This window comes from Musa acuminata, chromosome BXJ2-6 (assembly GCF_036884655.1).
Source record: "Musa acuminata AAA Group cultivar baxijiao chromosome BXJ2-6, Cavendish_Baxijiao_AAA, whole genome shotgun sequence".
In the NCBI taxonomy this organism is placed as follows: domain Eukaryota; kingdom Viridiplantae; phylum Streptophyta; class Magnoliopsida; order Zingiberales; family Musaceae; genus Musa; species Musa acuminata.
Window position 1 is genome coordinate 39503313 of NC_088343.1, and position 16396 is coordinate 39519708.

The 16396-nt window shown below is 35.9% G+C and overlaps 1 protein-coding gene across 1 annotated transcript; it reads left to right on the plus strand.

Moving 5' to 3' along the window:
• The first annotated feature begins 1053 nt into the window (after window positions 1-1053).
• Window positions 1054-15136, plus strand: LOC103989315 (ATP-dependent DNA helicase Q-like 5). The gene is made up of 21 exons (XM_018827204.2): window positions 1054-2161; window positions 2361-2480; window positions 2575-2628; window positions 3259-3371; window positions 3509-3721; window positions 3832-3910; window positions 5284-5337; window positions 5439-5513; window positions 5658-5711; window positions 5882-5926; window positions 6026-6120; window positions 6209-6338; window positions 7906-8004; window positions 11995-12050; window positions 12139-12241; window positions 13284-13412; window positions 13603-13784; window positions 13910-13934; window positions 14024-14139; window positions 14410-14499; window positions 14594-15136. Exons 1-20 carry the CDS (start codon window positions 1118-1120, stop codon window positions 14495-14497), a joined length of 2874 nt encoding a protein of 957 aa, XP_018682749.2. The 5' UTR covers window positions 1054-1117; the 3' UTR covers window positions 14498-14499; window positions 14594-15136.
• Window positions 15137-16396: the final 1260 nt, after the last annotated feature.

Sequence of the window (16396 nt, forward strand, 5' to 3'; positions counted from 1 at the left end):
ATTATCTTTGAGGAGACGTTGGAAAGGTTTCTTGATCGTACATATGGAAGGAGAAAAACCTTTATAACATCATACCAAAAATAAAGAAAAAACTCATGCTGACATGGAAATCTACAATATAAATACACATGTTTAACTTTAAATCATGTTAACTTTTATTAATTATGATTTTTATAATCTAACCTTTTTAAAAATATTAATTAATGTAAAAGCATTAAACTAGAATTTTCTAATTATTAATGAAATCTCAAAAGAGTCATTATTTGATTTTTTTGAAAATATTACCTAAAAATATATGAAAAACCAAGCAATTATATATATATATATGATTTTTTTAAATACTCATTTTGGGTTATTTCTCAATCGGTACCTCCTTTTGTTTTTCTCAAATAGTATCTCTAACTAAAAAAAATCAAACTCTTTCTTAAAAAATGTTCTATCTGTTATAGTGTTTTTGATTTATTATATTATTTTGACCATTATAAAGCTTACATGAAAACAATATAAGTGAGTCAAATAAAATCAAAACACACTAGAAATCATTTAATATATCATTTAAATATGCATTTATAATAGCTTGGGAATAACATCACCCAAATAAAAATAAAAAATAGTTTGTTATAGTGTATTGGCTACCAAAATAAAAATACTATAAGATATACTAAAAAATATTAAAATAATATAAATAAACTCCTAATCTCAATCAAATCAAGTACAAACTTAAAATTATGATGTCATCTACGAGCAATGATAACTAAATAGATATAATATGATACAACTTATAATGTTTTTAAATAATATTTATAATATTTTTAATACCTAAATAAAAAATATAAGCATTATGAAAAATGCTTTAAATGAGATAAATGGTAACAATGTAACAATTTTATTTGATGGAAAAATAGGTAAACAATTGAGAAGAAGAGTTGGTAGGGATATTTAGATATTTTTTAAAATTACCTAAAATACCAAAAAACTTATATATATATATATATATATATATATATATATATATATATAACCCGTGATTTCTCTTGGCGGGAAAACATTTGCCTCCCAACAAGAAAAAGCGGCTGCTCTTCCCCTCCTCCGGTGGCTTCCTCTCTTTTCCTGCGAAATGGAATCCGACACCGACTCCGATGCCTCCCACATCTCCGCCACTCCCCCTCGAAACACCAATCGTGGCCCCGATCATCCCAAGCCTAAGTTTAGGGTTTCTTCTCCTTCCAAGGAGAGATCTAAATCCAAATCCAAGCCGGTCCCCCGAAATCCTCCCAAAGCCAAACCCAGATCGAACCCTAAGCCCTCCGATCCGCCGCCGCCAGTCTTCCCCTTCGCTGAGCTCTGCAACCCCCATGGCTTGTCCGTCGTCAACCTCCGACGGCCAGCCGAACCCAATCGCGCCGCCTCCTTTTCTCGGCTCGTGTTGTCTCGGCGGCCTTCCTTCGATCCATTCGAGTTCGAGAATGGTGACCAAAGCAAGCTTTGTGACGAGGTCGTTGGGAGTTCCACCGTTGGAGGGACTGTTCTGAAGGAGCCAGCGAAATCCAAGCGCTTTCGTCCTAATGTCGTGGGGTTTGATGAGCCGGTGCAGCAGCCGAAGCGGCTGGATTGCGGTAGAGAAGGCAAAACCAGATGCTGTGATGATGTCGTTGGAGGTTCCATTGGTGGCATGGTTTCACTGAAGGAGCAAGGGAAAGCCAAACGCATTCATCCTAATTGGGTCGGAATTAATGTGCCAGTGGAGTTGCCGAAGCCGCTGAAGTGCAGTAGAGAAGGCAATTTTGTTCGGTTGAATATAAATGGCCACGGGAGGAGGTTCACTTTCAAGAATAGAAGATCTTCCATCTCCTCACGTGGTCACAAATGGCGTCGGAAGCTTATAGCAGGCAAACGTGAGGCTCAGGTAGCGGATGATTTTGTTTCGGATGCTCTGGTTGAGCAGAGGGAGAGCTCGAGTAATAGTAATCAATTAATTGAAGAGGCAATGATGGTTGCTCGAGAGGATCCATCGGATGAAAATTTGCAAAGATTGCTGAAGCTAACCCATGGCTACGGTTCATTTCGTGAGGGGCAGCTAGAAGCCATCAAGAGGGTGCTTGCAGGGGAGTCGACGATGCTGATGCTGCCAACTGGTGCTGGAAAATCACTCTGCTATGAGGTCAGTTTAGCTCGATCTTCTCCTTTCCTGAGTAAGTGGGATACAGCGTATTGCCATTTCTAGAATATAGTGGCAATTGGGAACTCTATGGCTCCATTCTATTTCTTTTTTTACTTATAATTTTTAAGAAATAAAATTAATTATAATTATAATTTTATTTTTATGAGATTAATTGTCAATAACGATATGGCATGTTCAGCTGCCAGCTTTGATTTTACCTGGAGTGACATTGGTTGTGAGTCCTCTCATGGCGTTAATGGTTGATCAACTAAGGAAGCTGCCTTCCTCAATACCTGGTGGTCTTCTTTCCAGCACTCAGGTAGCTAAATGTTAGTATCTGTCTCTGATGTTCAAACAAGAATTTCGGAATTACCTATTAGTTAACTGTTACCAATCTTCTCTTCTTGCTTCAGACAAATGATGAGGCTTCTGAAACCCTAAGAAGGCTTCATGAAGGAAATGTCAAGGTGACACTACACTGTTCATTTCTTCAAAAGACATTTGCAGATCCATATTATGTAGAGAATCTCATAACCCCTTTGTTCTTGATTCAAACTCACAACCAAGTGAATCAAGTTAGGTGGCCAGGTATTAAATATTTTCTCAGTGGTATAATACGTTTATCTGGCCACGTGAATCAAGTTATCCACTATAAATCGGTAAAGCGTTAAACTAGAAATCATTAGTTTTATGACATGGTCTATGTTGACATATGTATGTCAAATGGTACTACGTTAGTGTTTTGGGGGTTGAATTTTAAGCCTGTTCCTTTTATCATGATGCTATTTTCACTGAAATATTACTTTACATCATGGTTTAAGATTCCATTCAGTACAGGGCATGCCACTCGATATCTTGGAACCATACTAGTCCACTGGTGTCAAGACCAGTATTTGACTGATCTTTAAAACCTTCTTATGGATCACCTTTTGGAAAGACAATATTGTCATCATATTTGCATTTTTCTACAATTTAGTTTCAAGATTTAAGCATTCAAGGTTGCTGATTGTTTCTTTCTATTCTCTTGATGATACCTATATAGCAAAACTATGGAATTCTTGTCCTAATGTTACAGGACATTCATCTTTCTAAATCAGGTACTCTTTGTTTCTCCTGAGAGATTTCTAAGTGCAGACTTCTTATCGATATTTGGGAATGAACTGTCTATATCACTTCTAGTCATTGATGAAGCTCACTGCATCTCTGAATGGTAAGTGGCCATTTAGTGCATTGGTGTCATCTTTGTACTTTTGACTTGCAACTAAATGTTTCAACCTGGTTTCTTTAGTGTTGTATCCTCTAATGTTGGTTTGCAATGCTTCCAGCCTAAATTTCTCTCTTCAACAGGTCCCATAATTTTAGGCCTTCGTATTTGAGGCTGAGGGCATCAATACTTCAAAGAAAACTTGGTGTTCAATGCATTCTTGCAATGACAGCAACTGCAACAACCCAAACTTTTCATGACATCATGTGTGCTTTAGAAATTCCACATGCTAATGTTATTAAGATGTGCCAAGTAAGAGAGAACTTACAGCTTTTTGTGACCTTGAGCGAAAATAGGCAAGTTTGATCTTGTTGATTAATTTAATTTGCAAATTTCCTTTTTATCTTGTCTTTTTCTCTATGTTGATTCAACTTACCATGCTTCTTGTGAAAACCTAAATCAACAGATTGAAGGGTTTATTGATTTTGATGAAGACTTCTCCTATGGTTAATATGCATAGTATCATTGTGTACTGTAAATTTCAGGTTAGGCTTCTTTTAACAATATATATTCTAAATATTGCTTCCATGTTTCTTTAATCAGGAACAGTATGTATATACCAAGCTTGATATGGTTTTCCTCATAAAGCAATTTACCTATTCGTTGACAAGTTGAACTGATCGAATACCTTGTGGTTTCCTTTCTTTTACATATACTCTCTGCCCTCATTCTTTTTTTTTCATCAGGGGAGATCGTAAGGACTTTGTAAAATACAAAAGCAATAATCAATAGCTTGATGTCAAGGAGATCTTGGATTTGCTTACAAGCAAAGACAAGAAGACATTCCCATTAATGAAGATGATAGTTTCCTCCTGCAAAATTTCTCATATTCTGATGCTCTCATGAGGCTGAAGTTTTTGGTCTTAGGCTGTCCTTGTTAACTGGAGGGTTGTGATTAGGATTGTGCTTAGTTTGTACAGCTTGGGTTTTGGGAATTTATAGACCAAACTGGTAAACAATATCTCAGAAATTCTCACCCTGAATCAAATCATTTTCAACAATATGAAACAAGCCAAACCAAATTGAATTGTCACTCTTTGGGTTTAACTTCAAAGTTGTTTATACAATATATTCACAAGACGTGATAGAGGTCTTTGCGGAGTCTTAAGAAGTTAGGAATAATGCAGGCAACAAAATATAAAATAGGAGGATTCAACTATGATTGTAGCTGTGGTTGACTATAAAAGTAGTGCTATGACTTATGGATTGATTGACCTTCAACATGAAGAGTTTCTTGAAGTTCCAATGGACTGTATACACCTATTCTGTTTCTGCCTTTAAAAATGGTTACTGTTTGCTAAAAACTCAAAAATAATCTAACTATCCTAATTCCTGTTTATTATAGTTTCTTGTACAACTTGTTTCTATACACTTTTAGCTCTTTTTTACTAATATGAAAGTACCTGATTGCTCTGAACTCAGCTGAAACCCCAACGGGAAGATGCATGATAAAAGTACCATGGGAAAGAACAACTTTTTTCTTTGTTTCTTTGGGAAGAAGGAAATGGACATTGAAATTATGAAGATTCACATGTACTTTGCAATATTAGTCTCAAGTTAGATATGAAAAGATGACTAGGTAACAAACAAATGATGACTAAATACTAGGTACTACCTGGAACAGACAAGGGGATCTACTGATGCTGGTTATTAGTCTTTTCCTTGTGAGACTAGACAATACAAAGTTAAGAAATATAACAGCTGAAAAATTTATCCCAGATAACAAAAAGGTTTCAGTGGTTGTTTGTTATGAGAAGTTGACAGCTGCTTGTGTCCCCATTGTGATTTGTAATTTTTTTATTATATTAGTCGTACACTGAAGAATCCCTTTTGCTTTTACCTTTATTTTTCCTGGCAGACTGAGACTGACATGGTGAGCAAGTTTCTTTGTGATAATAATATCCCTGCTAAGGTCGGTATTCATTTTTTACTTTATGACAGTTAGCTATTTCAAATGTCCCTGAATTTAAAATTTTATGCAAGTCAACTTCATAAACTGTTTCGTCCACTTAGGCTTACCACAGTGGCATCCCTGCAAAGAATAGGGTTCGTACACAGGAACTTTTCTGTTCTAACAAAATAAGAGTGGTAAGAATGATATTGTCATCACATTGTATTAAGAGCAAAACTTCATTTATATTTCTTATCAATGGTTTAGCCAATGCATGACCAATAAGAAATATTAATATTAAATAATGCTTGTCTTTATTCCTTTCCTTTTTCCATTGGAAGGTTGTAGCAACTGTGGCATTTGGCATGGGACTTGATAAGAGCGATGTTCAAGCGGTATGAGAAAACCATTGTGATGCATTCTCAACCCTGTAGTTATAGCATGAACCAGATTCTTTTTTAAATTTGTTCAGAGAGTGCTGCTAATTTGGTCCGCATGTTTTGGCAATTCGTTAGTCATTGCTTCTAGAACTTAATATATATTATGTGGTGGTTTAATCTTTCAGGTAATACACTATAGCATGCCTGCAAGTTTAGAGGAATACATTCAGGTTCCTATTCTGATATTCATCATTTTCAGTTAGATTGCAAGCAGTTCTCTTTTTTCTTTATAGTTCAAAATCCAAGCCCATGAACAATTTCCTTTATAGGAAACTGGACGTGCTGGAAGGGATGGGAAACTGTCTTATTGCCACGTCTTTCTAGATATTACTACCTACCACAAGCTTCACAGTTTATCATACAGGTATTGGAAGTATTAGACTTTGATTTCTAACTTGTTCTTGTATTATTGCTCTGACACAGCTAATTTGCTTGCATTCATTTGGTGGCAGTGATGGTGTGGATGAATATTCAGTTAGCAAATTTCTCTCCCAAGTTTTTTCCAGTGATGTTCACTTAACTGGACAAACTTGCTCCTTGGTTAAAGAGTCTATGTCCAGGAAATTTGATATGAAAGAAGAGGTTTTCTTTCTTCCTTTTTGATTTTTATCCATTTTCCTTTCAGCCTATTTCTTTGCACTTTCTGATTTTCTAATGTCCTTAAGTTGGATTATTTGTCATAGATTCATTCCTAGAGTTCCTTGGAGTATTTTAAACTTAATGCAATATAACTAACTTTTTGAGCCTCCTAGGCAAAATTTGTAATTTTCGTTGCTACACTTGTGTTGTTCCGGGCCATAGCTGGATCGATATGGGTCGGCCCATAGCTGAACTGATATGGGTCCAGTGTTTTGTGTGTCTATCTGTCAGAACATACGACATTACCATTGGGGATTGGAGAGGAGGGGAGGAAGAATGAAGAGGAAGAAGAACAAGGAAGAGGAGGAAAAAGAAGAAGATGAAGGAAGAAGAGGAAGAAAAAGATGGAAGAGGTCCAGAGGAGGTAGAGGAAGGGGTGGAGATGTATGGGAGCAAGTGACGAGTGCTCAAGCAGTGGGTATGGGGGTGGTGATAGGTGAAGACAACTGCACGAAGAAGGAAGAGGAGTCGCGTCGCACGAGCAAAGCCCTAGCACAGGTTAACAGAAAATAGAAAAATAATGAACTGCCTAATAAGGCAAAAGATTCATGTAGCACACCCCAAATAGTTGGGACTTTACGGCTTGTCTGGTTTTGTTATTATTGTTGTTGTACTGGATTTTCTAGTTTAGCTTGGAATGTGTACCAGCTGGCAGTTGGATCGGTGAAAACTGATCGAAGTGGACTGGACACTACAGTTTTGTAATCCATGCTCCTAGGCCTTGAATGCTTCTATGTAGCTTCCCAAGTGTTTATAGTTTTCACTATTCAATTTTTAATATACAAGGCATTCATTCTAGTTTTACTTTTAAGTTCTTGTAAGATCAATTTCTCAACCCAGTATATATATTTCCATTATATTCTGCATTATAATTGTTTGTATTTAATTAAGTAAAACTGCAGATTTATTAGTCATGTTGCTTCTTAGTTGCATGATGCTTTCCTACTTTTCATTGTGGACCTTACTGCTGTGTTGACCAATGAACTATAACTGATGTTTGCCTTAATTTGATTCAGTGAGTTATGGGTCAGAAGTATAGGGCAATCTACTTCATATAGATCTCTCAATGTGTCTTCTTATTTAAACTGTTTTTCGGGTTTTATAACTTTTTTCTATGTCCTCATGTCATTTGGTAAGTATGTACTACCTAACAGCTTAGTGTGCAAATCATATCTGGTGATTTTTAACAGTGTAGTAAATTTCTATATCTCACGGTGCTAATGTCCAATACCAATCTTATTCAGATTGAGGGGGAATCCAATTGGCTGATTCATGTCATCATTGTTGTTGTCGTCATTATTGTCATCTTTGTCATCGTATGCCATTGTATTACCATATCCCAAGTATTGGTTGCCACCTTAGATATAAACCTAAACAAACTGCTACAACATTTTTTAAGTTAGTACTCATTTAGCCTCCAACTCTCCATATTCTTCTGGCATCTGTTCAATTTAATTTTGCAAATAGCTTATAGGTTGATTTTTATCAAATAATGTGTTATTCATTGCAGGTACTCTTAACAATCCTTACACAACTTGAGATCGGTGATGAGCAATACCTTAGCCTACTTCCACCGCTGAATGTGACTTGTTCATTGTATTTTCACAAGGTATTCTGAAAAGTAAATCTGCTGAACCATATCTTTTATCTAACTGTTAAATACTTTTGCGATTCAGTGCCTTACTATTTTCCATAAAGTCTTTTTCTTCAGCCTAATCTTGCAATGTTTCCCTGAGCTGACCGGATCTTACATGCTCCTATGTAATTATTGTGATGATGCCAAGCAGAGAATTATTTATGTTTTGTATCTGTAATCATGATACATCTTCTAAAACTGAACTTATTGCACTAGTGTTCTTGTAAGCACTAGCATATTAACTACAATACATATTATATGTTTGAGAGGACATTGCCTGTCAATTTCATGCTTCTTTCATGCCTCGACATTTTCTCCAAATTGCAGATACCTAAAACAAACTGAGGACTTGAAGTTTATTTAATGAAAGCTATAAAAGGATATTTTTAGCTCTTATAATATAAATGTTGCTTATAGTTGAACATGAAAATAACCTTTTCTTTGTAGGGGATAGTCGATGAAGTTGAGAATGTGCTCAGTTTAATAAGAGAAAGTGGGTAGCTTAGTGTCATGCTTAGAAGTTAAAACAAATGCCTTCTATGGAAAACTGAGGAGTATTAATTTTCCCAGATTCTGAAAATTTTACCAAATTTAAGAATTGCCTTTTCTCTTTCCTCTTCACTTAATAATATTGAAAGATCTTGTAGATACCAGGGTCAACAGTTGTCAAATCACAAATTATTATACTATTCTTTTGATTGGACTGCTACTTATAGTTTAATTTCCTGGTAAATGAGTCAGCAAATATTGCATTATGCTAGTTTTGGGTGAAAGCAATTTATTTTGTTTCAATATCCTACATCTAGCTCCTAAAAACTAAAACCTCAAAATTCCTATATTTCTTTTGCTTCTGTGGTACATATCACTTATAGTCAAATGGCCTATTCGATTCAAACGAGCTTTGTTCTAATCTGGCTGAAATCCAATAATCCACATACTAAAAATTAAGGTTTGCCGGCCCTACAACTGATTTACTGCTTGGGCATGACAATTTTGTTTCATATTCACCTTGTTTTTTAGCATAGATGTTATATATTCATTATCATCTTAAAGCTTCTATAGAGCTTTGAATTCTTTAGTTTATCTTTCAGGTTCTGTCCTTTATCTTACTTGAAATGTGTGGGAGGAAAGTCCTTCCACTACATAGAGTTCGTTTCATGTCAAACTTAAGACCTAACCCTCAAATTTTTATTGAAGCCTCAATAATATTTCCCCGATGGAAAGTTGACATGCCACTAAAATTTCTTACAGACTCTTATGAAGACTTCATCTTATATATGGATTGACAACAAGCTACCTTATGACTTTCTGATTTCACTTTCTAATGTTACTGGAAGCTATCCTACATGGCATTACCTACACCTTCATCATATTATGATCAGATGGATTGCAATTTCACCATGCAACATATGATCACATTTTGTTAATTTTTGTATCTGATTTAGGTTCTTTTTAAACTTCTGGATCATTTTGTTGTCAACAATCCCCATATTTTTTTAACTTAACTTGATGCTAGTACAACAGTGATCTAAATAGACCAGATTCTCAAGTTTTTAGCTAATTCACTAACCAACTTGATATATTGGTTGATGGCATTCATATTTCTTGTTAGTTTGTCTAATTATGTAGATGGCTAATTAGGTTGGTTTTACAATATGTCAAGGTTCGCAATTTCGATCCGTATTGGTGTACCGAGCCTTGCTCGGTATGATATGTAATGAGGCATACCGATGGTACGTCAGGGCGTACTGAGTGATATGCTTAATATAGCTGGAAACCCTCCGAAAATACTTGAAAAATAAAAAAAAAGTTAGGATAGAGTTTTTAAGTTAGAAATAAATATACATTTAGTATTGTTTTAGTAAAAATAATGTAAATTATGTAAGAATAGTGCCACATATCTTTGAGAGAGTTTAGGAGAATGAAAATGTGAGAGTAAGAGATAAATTGTGAGTGAAAAAGAGTTTGAGTTTAAAAGATTGTGAGAGCGAAATGAATTGAAAGAGAGGGGAGGTGTCACGACCCGGGTATGATGAGCTAACTGGCCAATAACTCCATTTTGGTCCTAAACGACGGACCAAAATGCTTAAGCGGGAGTTAACGTAGTACACTCATCAGGCCCTTATAAGCTAATCATACACATTCCCCACTTCCGATGTGGGACTAATGGGATATTACACTATCCCCATCTTAATTAGCTTGACGTCCTCGTCAAGGTCCGACATATCCCAGATCGAACCCTAGCATAGTGCATGTGAGGATTAACTCAGTGGTGGCTCCACGCCGTGATGAGTTCTCTGACTCTATCCACGGGTAGCCCTTTCCTACTCGAGCCCTCTCACCCTGCCCTAATGCTAGGTCGGCTCCGATACCAAATGTCACGACCCGGGTATGATGAGCTAACTGGCCAATAACTCCATTTTGGTCCTCAACGGCGGACCAAAATGCTTAAGCGGGAGTTAACGTAGTACACTCATCAGGCCCTTATAAGCTAATCATACACATTCCCCACTTCCGATGTGGGACTAATGGGATATTACAGGAGGAAAGTGTTTAAAGACCCTTTAGGTTGTCTCCAATGGTCAAATTAACCGTTTGAAACCTGATATAGGTCGGCAACAGTTGGTTTTGACCGTTACTGCCTGGTACAGGTCGGTAACGATCAGATTTCAATCATTGCCGCTCGGTACAACCCCGTATCGCTCGATACAAGGTTAAAACTGTGGTACCGCCCGGTAATGGGCGATCCGCATGCCGAGAAGCTCTTGGACCAGTACGGACCGTCCGTACCGGGCAGTACACATCAAAATTAAAAACCTTGCAATATACAAAGTAACACTCTGCAATAGGATAGAGAGAGAGAGAGAGTTGGGTACATTTGATGCATCTACAGAGACTACTTTTTCTTTTTAGAGCTTAATGCATTCTTTCTGCTATGCAATAGGATATATATATATATATATATATATATATATATATATATATATATATATATATGTATGTATGTATGTATGTATGTATGTATGTATGTATGTATGTATGTATGTATGTATGTATGTATGTATGTATGTATGTATGTTTATGTTTTGTCTATTCTTTTTTACTTTTTCCTGCTTTTTAATAAATTTACTTTTTTTGCCAATTTGATCCCCTGATCCATGTTTTTTCTCCCCTCTGGTCCATGATCTGGTTGATCTAATCCAGGCCGGATCATTTTAGGTATTGTCAATCCCGATCACAATCCTGAATTTTCATTTTAAGATTTTGGATCCGGTGTTGTTACATTGTTACATGTACTCTTATTTGGATCTCATTCCCAAACATATAAAACATATCATTTTAAATCGGATTATTGTTTACCTGGTCTTGACTAAAATATGTGCAATATCATCTAGCTTTTTCTACTAAAAACAAAATTATGATGGCAAGCACAAAGCCTGGCATTCAGTGGCAAATCAGAGATGTCTGGTGGAGAAAATAGATAAGTTTGTGCATTTGAAGGACCTCTTAGATGCTTGAGGATGTAAGAGATGGCTAAAGCATGAAAAATCAATGGAAAACAAGATTAATATGCCAAACAAGAAGATGAAATCCAATGGTCATATACATGTTTTTGGTACCCAACCAGCCTTAATGCCAAGTTCAATTATGTTTTTAGTGGAAAAATCTAGATGAATTTTAAGGAGCAGACAGATTTTAAGCACGTGAAAGCTGCATTATGGGACTATGCCCCATTGGCTAGTGGTTTAATGAAGGTGGCAGCTTTGTTTATACTATAGAATCATTGACACTAGGTCTTGCATTCAGATGACATGTTTTTATGTAGGTTCAGCGAGATTGTTGTCCTCATTCCTTGTCTTTGACAATAATATTTAAACTATAAATCAACTGGTAACATTGCCAATTTGCCTTGTAAGTTGATCTTGTTTTTGAACTTCTTTATTTTGGTTGTTATTTCTGCAGACAACCCCAGCGTTGCTCTCGGGCAGGGATAATTTAGTGGCATCAATACTGAAGAAGTAATTTTTATTTGTCTAACTAGTCAGCACCATGTTTTCCATTATTTTTTATACTCTCCCAAACTTATGATTCTTTGAAACATTGCAGATCGGAAATAAAGGACGGGCACTATACATTTGACATGCCAACAGTAGCCAATAGTGTTGGAATTAAAACAGCTAACCTGCTAAATAAGCTGCAAAACCTAAAGGTTTGGTCAGATCTATTATACCAATTAATTAATGTGAATGAAACTTCTGAATTTGTTTGATTGTATGCTCAATATGCAAGTATCTCTGCTGGATTGGAGATTCTTCAAACATCTGATTTTCCTTTTGACCATTCACCAAAGTATAGTAATGTTAAGTGGTTGTGGGTGGTTTATAGTGATTTTGTTTGTGGTTATGTATAATGTAGAATTTATTGCAGACAAGTTCTTTAAATGGTCTCCTTATTATATCCCATTTTTCTTTATTCATAATTTGTACCTGCAGAAAATATTATAAGTTCAGACTCAAATTTCAGAACTCAAGTCTGGGTCCTTATAATTTGGCTTTCTACCCTCTCATGTCACTTGATTTCTTTTTGGCAAATAAAAATGCTGGTTGTATCTTTTAATTTATCTTCATATGAATAAAGAATAAAGGAACGAAAGACAAGGGATATCAGATTAAAGGTTATTTTGAAGGCAATACATGAGTGCAAGGTTTGGCTGAAGACTATAATGTGATCTTGATGTTGAAGATGGACAACTATTAAGTTCTAATCCCATTTTATGTAATAGTGTGATTTAATTGGCTTTCCTTCTCCTCTTAAAGTTTCTCTTGCTTTTCATCTTCTGTTCAGCTTTGCTACCTGCAGATTACTAGAAAGTACTTGATTCATTGTCGATTATTATAGAGCATACCATTTCTTTTCATTCTTTCTCAGGGAAGGCGCAAAAATACTCTCCAGAAACTTCAGTGTCTGCATCTCAAGTTTTTTTAAAATCAATCTAAAGCAGAAAGCTGTACTTCACTTTTTATTGTCTCATTTGTTTCTTTCTATGTCAGTTTCATTGACTGAATAACTTGGTTCTGAATTTTCACCTGCATAGTGACAATCATGTGTTCATGGTGTGAAGAATTCATTGTGTATCTTGTTCTTGATAGTTCTACAAATATGTCTACAGGTTTTCAAATCATGTTTTGTTCCTTCTATTGATTAATATAAAGAACTAATAAACTTTTCAATATGTTTCACATTGAACTCAGTCTTCGGGGGAAGTTACATATGATTTGAAGGATCCAGCCTTCTGTTTCACTATAGTGAAGAAACCAGATGACTTTTGCTCCCTATCAGCGAATCTAACAAAAAGACTTGCTAAGGTTGAAAGCTGCAAGGTGATTTAGCTTCCTTTCATTAACTTCATGCCCACTTCTGCTTTAGTGCATTAAATTCTGTGTGAAGTTTAAACTGAAAAAGAATGTCACTTGTACTAGTGCTTCTCAATACCTTTGCTGTTAATAGTTGGCAACACTTGTTCAATCGGTAACAAAAAATGTTTATGAATGTTTTCTCTGATTTAAATAGGTTCAAAAATTAGACACAATGTTCAGTGTTGCATGGTCAGCTGTGAAAGTGTGCAAAGGCACCGATGGTTGTTCCAATTCATTGCACTCAACATGTATTCAAAGAAGAATTTTAGACTACTTCAGCAGGAGGCATGATGTATTAGATGATACTAATATATCTTTTAAGACGGCACGAAGCAGGTTTTTGTTATCTAATGGATCTTTTATATTGCATCCAAAAACCAAAAATCCTGAGCTTGCTAGTCTTTTTTTTTTAATGCATGTGCTTCATCTAATTGAACTAATGTCATTGTTTATCTTTCTAGTCCATTTCTACGAGCAGATATAAAGGTTAGCCACCATTTCATACTTTTTACTTCTACTCAACTTAATGTCTTCATATTTTATTAAGAATCGAGGTTTTTTCCTTTTGTCAACAGGTTTTTCTGCAGAGTAATTCCTATACCAACTTTACCCCAAGAGCTGTTGCACGTATTATGCATGGCATCACAAGCCCAGCTTTTCCTTCTTCAACTTGGTCCAAAAGCCATTTTTGGTATTCTTCATCTATTACTAAGTTTATCAAATTCCATCTTACTTCACATTGAGGATAGTGTGATTCATATGTTTACATGTTTATGCATCTCATGAATATCAAGAAATATTCTGGATTTAGTATTGTTATGCATAAAGTCAAATTGTTTGCCAGAAAGAAACCGGTTTGAATATTAAATACCATTTTGCTTCTCTTACAGGAAATTGCTTAATGATTTTACATTTCTCGGCCTTGGAATAGCTTTTTTTTCAATTTTATTCTTTTGGGCAGGGGACGGTATGTGGAGGTTGATTTTCCAGTTGTTATGGAAGCTGCAAAAGTGGAGCTTATGAACTTCGCGGGCAAATGTGGCCACTGACTGTAAGCTCTCTGTTAGCATAATCATACCCATAACAACTATTCTCATCTATTACACTTGAACTTATAGGTCATTAATGGCTAATTATTCTTTTAGGTGCTCAAACTTCTATAATTTGTCTCTCATCAAGTACTTACCAACTACATCAAGATCGATGCCGATCAGTGGTTGATTGGTATAATTCTGATATGATCTGATATATCAACACTTGGTACAGGTTAGTACCATCTGGACGAGAGAAAAAGGTGAGGGAGGAGAGACGGAGAAACTTGAGGAGAACACTGAGGGAGAGAAAGTGGATGCGGTGGCTTGGGTGGCGATGTTTAGAGACGGGAGAGAGAGAGGGAGGGAGATTACTTCAATTTACAGCAGTGCGTAGCTGCCTGTTGGCTGCTGTGTAAACAGTAGATCACCGTAGACCCTCTTCAAAATACAAGTGGTTGGGCTGCCGCAGTGCACGAGTTTATATGTTTTGTAATTAGACAATTAGAAACTCTCCAAATTAACTATGATGAAATGTTTTCAGCATCTGCAGTGGATCTATCCACAGCTGTAGGATGGAATTATTGATTCATTACAATATGTATTGCTTGGACTGCTGTTGGATGCCTCTCTTCTTAGTTTATGCACAGTACTGGTATATATTACCTGTCGTTCATAGTGACTTAATGGTGTCATCTCTCAGTTGCATGTGGACATGTGATGCTCCTCTAATAATCTTGGTTATTATTTTAGGTAAATATGTTCTATCTAGCATTATTGTTTTGAGTATCAGATTTATTTTGGATGATTTGTTGATTCGATATGTACTAATTTTTATCGATATATCGACAGGGTATATCGATATATGTTGGTATTTTATAGATGAAGAAAAAGAGGAAGGGATGGTAGAGAAACATAAAATAGAAAAAAGAAGGAACAATGATAGGACTGATTTGTACCACCCATACGATATTATTTTGGGTGGTATAGCAGTCCTTGGCACTATCACTCATGTTAGATGTATGTGAAATGAAATTATATCAACATCTAGATCCCTTTTTCCAAATTATAGTGATATGTATGTAGCAGTTCTTTTTTGTAACGTTGCATTTGCAAAATTCTTAAATAGTCTTAAGGTAACGACAAGTAGATATGCATCTAGATCTCATATATTATTATTGCAAGGACCACTTAGATGGCCTTCTTAGTTCTTTGTTCGACGGTGCAGGGATTAAAGACAGCCTTTCTTTGTGTTTTTTTTCCTTAGCAACTATCATCATCTTGTAAATGCTTATGGAGGCAAGACAACAGAGGTGTACCCAGCATGAGATACATTGGCCCATCTCTTTGACAATTGGTCTGCTTTAAGCCACAACATACAACTGACCCCAGCTGGATCTGCCATGTCTCTGTTCATCTGTCCTTTACCCCAAGCTGAATGGGCCAAATCTTTAAGAACAAGACTCTCAGTTTCTAGCCCCACATTGGCTGCATTGTTGGAAAGAAGAAACAAGGCATGGCATAGCTGATGATAATAAAGTTAAAATTGTTATTTTTTAACCACAGATGTGGATCCAAATTTGAGGTCTTGGAAAGAAATATTGATTATAGAATACAAAGAATATGTAAAGTGATACAACAGGAGCAATGTACACACTTTGTGGAGGCACATGGAAGATCATATAGTGTATCTACAACTAGTTTTCATTATAGAAAACTAATCTATACAGTGATGGGGGCAAATAGTTATTTGTCTGTTTATTTCTTTGTGCATCATTATTTGATCTCATGGTCTCTCTTACAAAATTGTTATCTGGGCTTCACATTGATGCAGCAGCAACTATTTGACCTCAAAAGGCACACCAGTGCCAGTGATGGCACAGCTGATGATTGAGACACTCCCCAAAAAGGTCACTC